This window comes from Vigna angularis, chromosome 2 (genome assembly GCF_016808095.1).
Source record: "Vigna angularis cultivar LongXiaoDou No.4 chromosome 2, ASM1680809v1, whole genome shotgun sequence".
NCBI classification, from domain to species: Eukaryota; Viridiplantae; Streptophyta; class Magnoliopsida; order Fabales; family Fabaceae; genus Vigna; species Vigna angularis.
The window spans coordinates 28,898,891-28,910,316 of NC_068971.1; the positions used below are offsets into that span (position 1 = coordinate 28,898,891).

At 34.4% G+C, this 11,426-nt stretch overlaps 1 protein-coding gene across 2 annotated transcripts in view; it reads right to left on the reverse strand.

Annotated features, from left to right (window-relative positions):
* Positions 1-7,602, reverse strand: part of LOC108328998 (ABC transporter B family member 26, chloroplastic) — a 33,659-nt gene extending 26,057 nt beyond the window's left edge. For both annotated transcript variants that reach the window (XM_052873735.1, XM_052873734.1), the window contains exons 1-6: positions 7,120-7,602; positions 5,574-5,701; positions 5,140-5,182; positions 3,005-3,049; positions 2,739-2,861; positions 2,541-2,644 (exon numbers count right to left, since the gene is read on the reverse strand). In XM_052873735.1, coding sequence (XP_052729695.1) covers positions 2,541-2,644; positions 2,739-2,861; positions 3,005-3,049; positions 5,140-5,182; positions 5,574-5,701; positions 7,120-7,500 — 824 coding nt within the window. In that variant the 5' untranslated portion in view covers positions 7,501-7,602. The remainder of the gene's footprint in view (positions 1-2,540; positions 2,645-2,738; positions 2,862-3,004; positions 3,050-5,139; positions 5,183-5,573; positions 5,702-7,119) is intronic.
* Positions 7,603-11,426: the final 3,824 nt, after the last annotated feature.

Here is an 11,426-nt window from a genome sequence, read left to right on the forward strand (position 1 = left end):
AGAGTCTTTATTGTCTTTTGTTCCTTTGTCCCCCTAAAAACGAGTCTACCTAGTCGAGTCTTTGGATGTATTTTTTTTGTTCACTCTCATCATCCTAACCATAGTAAATTAGATCCGAGAGCTCTTAAATGTGTCTTTATTGGGTATCCTTCTAATAAAAAAGGGTAAAAATGTTATCATCCTTCCTCAGAGACAAGAAGGCAGTAGGGTGTAGATGGATATTCATAGTGAAACATAAGGCAGATGGGATAATAGAAAGATATAAAGCTAGATTGGTAGCAGAAGGATATACCAAAACTTATGGGATTGACTATGAGGAGACGTTTTCTCTAGTGGCAAAGATAAATACAACTCGAATTGTTGTCGCTTTGACTACTCATTTTGGATGGGACTTACACCTGTTGGATGTGAAGAATTCCTTTCTTCATGGAAATCTAGAAGAGGAAGTGTACATGGAGATTCCCCGAGGTTTTGAAGTGAAAAATGAAAAAAACAAGGTATGTCTCCTAAAGAAAGCATTGTATGGTCTTAAGCAATTCCCTAGAGCATAGTTTGAAAGATTTACAAAAGCAATGATTTCCTTGGGATTCAGACAAAGCCAAGGAGATCATACTCTATTCATACAGCACTCTTCTACTAGTAAACTCACTCTATTGTTTGTCTATGTGGATTATATGATTATTGCAGGAGATGATAAAATAGAAAAATTGGCATTAAAATAAAAATTGGCAGCCCCATTTGAAATGAAAGACTTAGGAAAACTCAAATATTTTCTTGGAATAGAGATTGCTTACTCCAAGAACGAAATTTTCATCTCCCAAAAAAATATGTACTTGATATCCTCAAAGACACAAGAAAGTTGGGATGTAGAATCTCAACAGTTCCTATAGAACAAAATCACAAAATTGGAAGTGAATAAAGTGTTTCTATAGAGAAGGCCCCATATCAGAGATTGGTAGGAAAATTGATTTATCTATCACACACAAGACTAGACAAACATTGCTTATGCAATTAGTGTAGTGAGCTAATTTATGCATAATCCAAGAGAGAGAGACATGCAGGCAGTTGACAAAATTCTTCAATACTTGAAGTCAAGTCCAGGAAAGGGGCTATTATTCAAAAGGAAAGACACATTGACTATGAAAATATATACTAATGTTGACTATGCAGGTTCTATTACTGACAAAAAATATAGTTCTGATATTGTGTGTTTCTTGGAGATAGTCTGGTAACATGGAGGAGCAAAAAGCAAGATAGAGTATCTCGTTCTAGTGCAGAAGCTGAATTCTGAACTCTTGCTCAAGGAATGTGTGAAGGACTCCGGATGAAAATCATTTTGGATGACCTTAAAGTCAACGTGGACAAGCATGTGCAACTACACTGTGCAATAAGTCTACCATGAGCATTGCCCGTAATCCAGTACATGATAGGACCAAACAAATTGTCTTTGTACCAGACTTGCTTAAGGTATCCTGATGAACCAAGGGATTAGACTCTGGAACTTGTCTACATTTTCCATTTCAGCCATTACAAAAATGTGCAATTAAGGCACAAAAACGAAGACTGATAATGAGTGTTTGAGATCACACAGGAATGAAGGCTGCGATGAAACTTTAGAGTTGGGCAACAATGAAGGCTGTGATGGAACTCTAGGGTTGGGCAGCAATGAAGGCTGCAATCAAATCACATGGTCAGAGGCTCCCAAGGATCAGGAACTCTGATACCATCTTAAATTTAGGAGAAAAAATATATTTTTTATTATTTGTCTCCTTACATGCATTGGATATATATACAAGAGCTTATTGAATGAGCAGCCTATTCTACGAAACAAATCCCTAAAATTGTGGGATTGTTATTCTAGTAATAATACCAAGATAGAAAGAATATAACAAATTAAATACATGGGAATAATATCTAAAGTTTCCTAAAATATATTTTGATAGAGTTCGTTCAGGGTATATAGTTTAGATTTTCACACACTTTTAGGGAGGGAAATAGGTGTGCAAATAGCTTAGCTGCTTACTGTCTAAGAACTTTAGTTTTTACTTGGTGGGATGGATAGCCTCCGTGTGTTGTCTCTGATTTTTGTACAAATAGATGGGGCATCCCACATTACTCATTGTCTTAGTGGGTTTTGATTTGATCCCACCACATTTCTATTTCCTTTTTCTTTTAATTGTATTAAGAGTTCTGCAGAAGATTAGTACAAATTTTAGTGCTAACTTAGTTAGGATTGCAAGCCATATTGCGATGTGATAGCATTCTTTCTATTGATTAAAAAAACTATGTACGTGTATATCTGTAAAAATAAATATAATGAAAGAAAAAATTTGAAACTTAAAGAGAAATTTAATAAAGCTCAATGTTTTATGGATACAAATATAATTTCATTATTTTGATTGAAAAATGGATACAAACAGATAGGAAGACAGGAGATCTTGTTAAAAAATACAAAAACTAAAGAGAACCAAAATATGTAAGAAAATAGTGAAGCAAAGCTATGGGTTTAACATAAAGGGGAAGACGTTACCGATGCTTACTGTGCATAAACAATGAAAATTGCAGATAAAATACAACAAATCACCAAGGCAGATAATGCTAGAGGCCAAGATAAAACCATCAAATTAAGTATTGCTCCAGTTCCCTAGATAAAAAATAGAGGGACAGTCAATACCAGATGGAAAGATAAAGTCATCAAACTAAAATAACAGATTAATATGTAATGTAAGAATTAAAACCTGACAAGTGTTGCGTAATATGAGCTGAAGATCATTTCCTATCACATGGGATAACCGTTGACAATCTGCTGTGAGCCTGCTTGTCAAGTCACCAACTCTTTCTTTATCAAAGTAGGAGATGTCCTACATCACAGATAATAACAAACATAGGTCGTAGATTAACTAGAGGAAAAGAAAGAAATAGTAAAATAATACAAATAAATAACCAAAAAAAATCTAATTAACGCCCACTAGTGTTGTATATTTTCACTTAGTAAAATACGTACCTGAAAAAGAATTGTTGCATATAAGTTTTCTCGTAGATGCTTTACCTGAAAAATTATCATGGAATGGTGACCAGTGCACTTAATCTTAAACAACAATGGTACTTTAAAGAAAAAAGAAAAACATTGGAGTGGGAAAATGATCTACAATAGCAATAAGAACAAGAAAAAAAGAGGATATCCCAAGCAATTATATACATGGAATAAAAAAGTCAGTTAAAGTAGAAAGTTGAAGCTGCAGTAATGAAATAGCGAACACAGAAATTGAATTTCTTAATAAAAAGGCCAATGGAGAATTCCCGAGTGGGATGCCTTAATGAAATGTGAAAGCAAGAGAGCTACAGATAACAAAAAGTTGTTAATTGTGGCATCTAGTAGTTTAACCATTCATTATTAAGCCTTTTGTCTTGCTTGCCCCAACATTGATCATGACATTTTCTGGCTTGAAATTTTTCCTCAAAAGAATTTATGAGAAAAACCCACACAAGAAAGCAAAAAGAGTCCCAATTCATAAAGTTACAATCAAAAGAAAGCCAAGAAAATAAAAAATAAAAAACCTCTCCCTTAGTTAAAACCTCCAAAACTTATGCACAAAAGGGGAGATTCAAAACAAAGTTCAAAATAACTCTCCTTTGACCTCCAAAACTAAGTCTAATTTAAATGTTAACGAAAACCAGTTAAGCTATAGGGATGGAGAAGGGCCTAATAGGCATATTCATAAAGTCTATGAAAGAAGGAAGTGGAAACCCATTACGTGTGGACCACGAGATCCTTTACAATGATTGGTTGCAACAGTTTTCCATAGAGGGCAGAGAGAAAGAGCGAGAGGGTAGGTATGAGAGTGTCAAACTGATAGATTATAAGGTGATAGGATATAATGGGTTTAGGATAGAAGGAAGAGGAAATGAGAGGGTGGTTAGGAAGAGTTGTTTGACAGTTAGTTAGTTAGTGGGAAGGGGAAGGGAGACTTTATAAATAAGGTGTATGTTCTGTACAGGACTAGTTAATTCTTTTGTACATTTGAGTATAGACTGGATATTTGTTCCAGTGGAGGGAGAGAGGCTTCCTTGGTGTGATTCTTTGTACATTGATTCATTCATACATCAATAATACACATTCTATTCTGTTATCTTTTGTGTGTTCGTGAGAGGAGGAGAGCGTTGATCGACTTCTTGATTAAAGAAGTCTATCACAGACCTTTTAAGAGGTGAGTAGGGGCATACATGGGGGGAGGCAAATTTTGTTGGGAATTTGGGACAGGCTGGGCTGAGTAGACAATCAGATTGTCTACGTCTCTGTATTCGTTCCATACTCGTCGTTTAGAACCCACTGCCTATAATAAATTCTTCCATATTTACCTTTTCTCTCTTAATGTTATTTGTTTTCTCTATTTTCGAGGTTTAGTTATCAGCCATCTATTTACTTTAGGTCCCCCATAATTTGCTTTGTTGGCTAAACTTGGAAGTTCTTTTTACACCATTGTCATACCAAGGACATTTGTGAAAAGGCTAACATCCTTACCCGATGGTGTAACCACGCAAAAGAAAAAAAAAAGTAATGAATCAATGTATTAAGCCCATATCTTATGACTATTCTAGGAGTCATCAAGGAGCTTAGGAGATAATGGACCAATAGAGGAGTTAATTTACCCATGGTCCAGGGAGGGAACAATGAGCAGAATGTTGAGCTGGAAACGAAAAAGAATGTGGAATCCTAACCATATCAGGTGGAAGAGGAATGGGCAAAAACACTACACAAAGTGGCTGCATTGTGTTGCACGTTCCTGAGGCTAGGGTTGGTGGTTTCTATGTTTATTTCCTTCTTGTTGTTTTAACATTATTACACCAGGACAGTCTACTCTCAACAATCTGCTCTTGACAGTCTAATCATAATCTTCTAGTAGAATCTCAATAAGAAATGTAATTTCATATCTTCTTATCATAATAAATAGTATTCAGTTTTGATGAACTGATGATTTCATCTAATTGTATTAATCGAACAAAAGATAATCTACCTACAATGATTCATAGAAATAATAGAGGCATGAGGAGGAGTAAAGAAAAATGCCCTGCATATGAAAGTTGACCCATCCGAAAATGTTAATTGAGATTTGAGAAAGGGCTGAGATCAAGACTTACCAAGGTTACATTCAAAATTCCAAAGCAGCCACTTCGTAGGCCACTGAAATTCAAAATGGGAGAACACAATTATGACCCACTCCATCTTAATACTAAAACAAATGACAAATAGCTCATATCAAGACTAGGCAATAAATTGAATCAAAGTGTTCCCTGATAGGACAGTGACAGAATAAGCATATAGAAAAAAGCATTAGGCACTTTGAACAAGGTTTACTAACAATTAGGTAATTTGTTTTCAAAGTTCAGATATCTCACCTCTTATTTTTACTATAAGTGGCCCTAGTTACTCAGAACAAGCACCCATTTATTTTAGGGTGAGTTAAGTCAGTCCTCTAGAACCTTGGATAATCAGTTTGCTAATCATTGTAGAGATATCAGGAAGAGTGACTAAAAACAAAGGTTACACAGAAACAAAGCTCTATAAGAATCACCTGCATATCCCTGAAGTTAAGCACAAAAGAAGTAAAAACAGTGCATTCCTAGAGAACGCCACAGTCTCACCACTCTGTGCTGAAAATATTGATGCTGCCAATATACTTGGTATGGAGATCTCTGAAAGCTGCAGCAGCAGAATAAATATTGAGAATTAACATGGACTGGGTGAAAAATATAAAAATCATGAAGCTACAGTGCTGCACGTATATCAAGTTGCACCAGTTATTTTAGGACAATCTCTTCATAAAATGAAAGTTAATAAACTATAAGAAACATAACTCAAATGGTACTGAGTATTTCCGGGGATAACAGCCAGCTTGCTTGATCATGATATCACATTATCTAAACAACTGTGCTTGAACTTTAGCCTACCCTCCCGCCTTGCATGAGGTCATAGATCTTAAAAGAAGTGGCAACCAAGTGCACTAAGATCTTAGATTTGAGAGCCTGTTTCTCGAGTGGTCTTTGTAATTAGGTCTTAGATCTTCACAATAAAAAAAATAAAAAATAAAAGAGTTTTGTAGCAAATAACCAAGTCGAGGAGTTTAATTTTGGTGGACCATCTATCCCTCAATCATGCAATGAAAAACACTAAGATTGAACTTTTAGTTAGCTAATAATGTCAAGGTCAAACTCTTTTATTGAAATGCATGGAAACACGTGATCAGTGATACAGTAATTTATTCCACGTACTGGACTATAGAACTCCATCGAAACAAAAAGGGAGAACAAATATTGAAACACAAAGGAATATGAATCTAATTAGAATACACGGACAATGTAAAGGTATTTTATATGATAAATCCATTGACTTAATAGTAATCACTTTAATTGGTTGACACTTCTCAGTATAAATTTTCTTTCCAAGACAGTACATGAATATTAAACTCGTGAAATATATAACATTTCACAGACAACATTGTAGTGCAGAACAACAAGCGCTATCCAAATTTAACCTGCCAGACTTCTATAAAAGAAAAACACTATTAAATATATAATCTGGTCACTAATAGATATATACTCGTATTACTTTGGTTCCACAAAATTGATTAACCGGTTAAGAAGTTCACAGTAGCATCAAAATCATCAACTTGTTAACATCCCTGAGAAAGAATTTATATATACCAGTTAGAGCTAAAAGGAATATTAGCAACTTCTTTGGTAACTAAACTGTGCTCAATAAACCCACTAGAGTTGAATGTTGCACCATGCATACTTCAAAAAAAGAGTTTCTTTGTTTTTGGCAAAGTTTGTAAATAATATTTAAAATAGGTTTTTAGAAATTCCTCCATAATCATTTTTATTAAAGGAAAAAAAATAAAAAGAATACACTGAGATAACTTTTTTATATATTGTATAAATTTAAAGTAAGAATGTTGAAAAAATTACGTGATAGAGCTTCTATAACTTTTGAGTTTGAGTTTTAATTTAAGTTTACGGAGAAACTTGTGTTTTGTCTTGTTTCTCACGAAGTGCTTGCGAAGAAGCTTTTCCATACAAACTCTTACGGATTAAAAAGTAACTCATGCAATTCACACTCACAGCAGCAATTACAAGAGACCCAACCGCCACAAACGCGGCCCATCGCTCATCGGCGACCAATTCCCATATTCGCCGGAGAGCAATCAAGGCCGTCGTTGGCTCCACGCCGTCTTCCCGGAGCTCCGGCAAGGCCCACCAGCTTCCACCGGGTATAATTGATGCCAAAAGCCCGACCCGTTTTGCGAACAGGGGACCGTGCTGGCACCGGGATTTTGGGGCAATGGTTCGGAAGGTTTTGGAGCCACCCGGTGGCAATGAGGAGAAAAAGTGGATTTGGGATTTGGTAGAGATGTAGGGTACGAACGTGCATTTGGGAATGTGGGATAAGTGAATGCTAGAGTGAGGAAAACGAAGGAAATTTTGGTTAGGGGACTTGATCATTGCTTCTGTTTGTCTTCACAAGCTATCATTGTGTGTAATGTAAGTAAACCATTAGCATTTCCTCCACCATTTTTCAGATTTATGGAAATGATGAGAAAGAGCAAATTCACGGAAAAGCTTTGCGTAAAGAATCATTATTTAAATATTTTACTGTCGAAATGAATAAATCTCAGTTCAATTTTTATTATTCGCAGAAATTATAATAGCTAAAAACAATTTTATAAACAATGATATTTTTTTCTATAATTTTATACATAATGAAATTACCTTTTTTGAACATAATATATTTTTCAAAATTGAATTTAAATATAATTATTTATTTCCCATCTATAGATCTATAAATTACACAAATTGAATTTCACTTTTTCAAAAAAAAATAATAAATTAAATAATAAATTTGAAAAGGCTTAAATAATGTTTTTTTTTTCTATTTTTGTTAATTTTATTCAATGTAATACTATTTTTTTTATGTTTCAATTGGTCCTAATTTTGATAATTATATTTCGTTTGGTCCTTATGGTTATTGACCGGACCTATCATGCATAATAAGAGTTGGATTTAATTTATTTTATTGTAACTTGAAACCAAAATTGGCCATAAAATGGAAAATATGTATACTAGGGTTTATGAATTGCGTGAGGTCTTTTTAGGAGGAAAATTGATTTTGTAAAGTCCTCCGCGGACAAAAATCATGTTTGTTGTTTGGTACACCAATGTCCGATTGTCAATCTTTGTTGTCTTGTTGCAATTTAAGGCATCGAATTTGTCATTCTTCACATGGTGATAATTCAAGGAAAATTGGGATAATCCTCATTTGCAATTGTGGTAAGATGATAATAGTAAGAATGACAATAACTTCAAATAATATTGGGAGACAATTTTGGGATTGTCCTAACTACAAAGTTATATTAATAATAACAAATTTAATTATTTCTAATAGAGATATTTCTTGGTAATTAACATTGCCTTTGTTATTTTTGTGTTGAATAACAAAGTGGTTCATCTAATGTCATGTATAACTATTTTAAGCGGTGTTGTGAAGAAATGTTGATGAAAGAGATGTTATCATTAACAAGCAAAGGAGGAAGATTTATGATATAGAAAATTCATTAAAAGTTTTGAAAAGAAGGATGCAATTATTAATAAGATGCATTTGTATTTTTGGTGTAATGAGCATAAGGAAAACATGTAGTCATAGTTAAATAGGTATATCGCAGTAAGTTAGATGAACATGATGAGAGTCTTTGCCAAGACTTCTCTACTATGATGCAAGAAGAGTTTGAGATGAGCATGATGGGTGAATTAAAGTTCTTCCTCATACTACAAATCAAGCAAGAGACAAACGCAATATATATTCATCAGACAAAAGACATCAAGGAGTTGCTAAAAAAGGTCAAAATGGATGAAGCAAAGGAGATGAAGACTCAAATACATCCAACAACTACCCTAGTGCTAGATGAAAGCTCAACAAAAGTGGACAACACTACTTATTGTCAAATGATAGGTTCACTTTGCTATTTCACTATGTCTAAACCTAATATAATGTTCAATGTCTATCTATGTGCAAGATTTTAGTTAGATCCTAGAGAAACCTATCTAAGTGTTGTAAAGCAAATCTTTCGATATTTAATAAGAACAATCAATCTCATCTTATGCTACGAAGGAAGCGAAAGCTTCAAATTAGAAGGCTATTGTGAAGCTGACTATGATGGAGAAAAAGTGGAATGTAAAAGCACAAAGTGAGGCTTCCACTTCATTGAAGGAAACCTTGTCTTGTGGTTGAGCAAGAAACAGAAAACAATTGTGCTATCAATTGCTGAAGCAGAATATATATATATGTCGCTCACTACTACTCACAACTGCTCTGGATCAGAAATCAACTAGAAGATTACAAATACTTCGAGAGTAAGATCCCTATATACTATGCCAATAATGTTGCTATTAATTTATCTAAAAATCCTAGATTGCACTCACGCGCAAAGCATATTGAAGTCAAGCATCACTTCATACGAGATCATGTTAACAAGGGTATCGTAGATTTACAATACGTGAACAAAAAAGATTAGCTAGCTGACATCTTCGCGAAACCATTAATGGAAGATAGACTTCATCGTCTAATCACCATTCTCGACATGAGAACGTTGAATGAATATGACTCAACATGTATAGTGCAATCATATAGCGCCTAGAAACAAACGTCAAAGACTCATCATCTAAGTGACGTCATATATATATAACATCATCTAAGACATATTGTCTATAAGAAAATCGCATACATGCATAAGTTGTATCTAATACTGAGCTCATCTTCAGCAAAATGTCTAGGATTCTAAAAGACTCTAAGTGACAGATCAAAAAATTTCAAATCTGAGTTTTTGCAATAATTTGTCCCATCATCTATTATGTGTCAACCAAGTCATTAAATATCTTCCTTATCTAGAAGATAAATCCTTTAACTCGACCACCTTCTCAAAACCTATGTACTCTGTCAACGTTTATTTTCCAAAATATCTCGATTTCCAAACCTAAGTTGTACAAAATCTCTTCTCAAATATAACTTGTACAATGTTTATTAAATAGATATAACAAATCAAATCGGCTATAACTAACATTCTTTCCTATTTAAATCAAGTTGATCATTCTCCTCTCCAAAACTTGTACTCTTCCGAAATGTTCTCACTATCATTAGAGACAAACTAGACATTCACGAAATGTTCTCACTATCAAAAGTTGCACCAAAAAGTTCGTACAACCTACTTTTGATAAAGAATTGAAAAAACATATATTTTTTGATAAGTTGACTTTAATCAACGACTACTACCTACGACAAGGATAAGAAGATCTTAAGATCCGAAGATCAAAGCAAAGTACTATCTAATGGACATTTTCTTGAAACCTATATATTGAAGAATGTCAAAGAAAAGAGCAAGAGAATAAACACACGAATACGAAAGAAAAATCTTTGAAGAAACAAAAAGCTCAAAATAAAAAAAGAAAATACTCTCAAGCTTCATAGAATCAAAAGCTTACTATTGTAAGACGAGAGAAAAATCCTAAGAGTCTATTAAATTGCATTGTATTATCTACACATCCTTTTCGCGAGAGTAATAGGCATAAAATAAGAGATGGACATGGGTTTATATACACATAAGATACCTCCATTGATAATAGGCCTTTTGGAGTGGTACCAAAAGCAAATCCGTGAGGACTTAGCCTAAAACGGACAATATCTTACCAGTATGGAGATCTATGTGTATGTGTGTGTGTGTGTTGAATCTCCCTACAAATAGTATTAGAGCCCATGGTTCAGGTCTAGTAACCGAGCTTAGACGAGTACGTCCCTCCATGATCAAGTGAAGCCTTGGCAGGTGGCCAATGGCAGATAGCCAAATGAATCATGAGAGGTGGAGAGCAAGAGATGATCAGTGTTGTGTGACCATGGATCGTGAAAGAGGGAAAAAAAGATGCTCAATGTTGACCATAGTCTACTCGAGGATAAGAAAAGACTTCCGTTGTAAGGGAGGTAGAAGAAGCATAGTCCTTTGTTTGAGGGGAGGATGTTGGGTACAAACAAAATTCCACATCAGATAAAATAAGATATGGACATGAGTTTATATACAGATAAGATACCTCCATTGGTAAGAGGCCTTTTGAAATGGTACCAAAAGCAAATACATGAGGGCTTAGCCCAAAGCGGACAATATCTTACTAGTGTGGAGATCTATATATATGTGTGTGTTGAATCTCCCTACACCCCTCCCCCTCCTCCCTTCTAGTGTTTTTCATCGTGTTTATGTTATTTATAAATAAAGCATCTCATGAGTCTGAAGGTCATTTCATAGAGTTGTTTCACGATTAAGGAAGCTAATTTTAGTTACTTTATGTTTTGAAGGGTTATATGTTTGGTATTGTAATTTTGATGAATT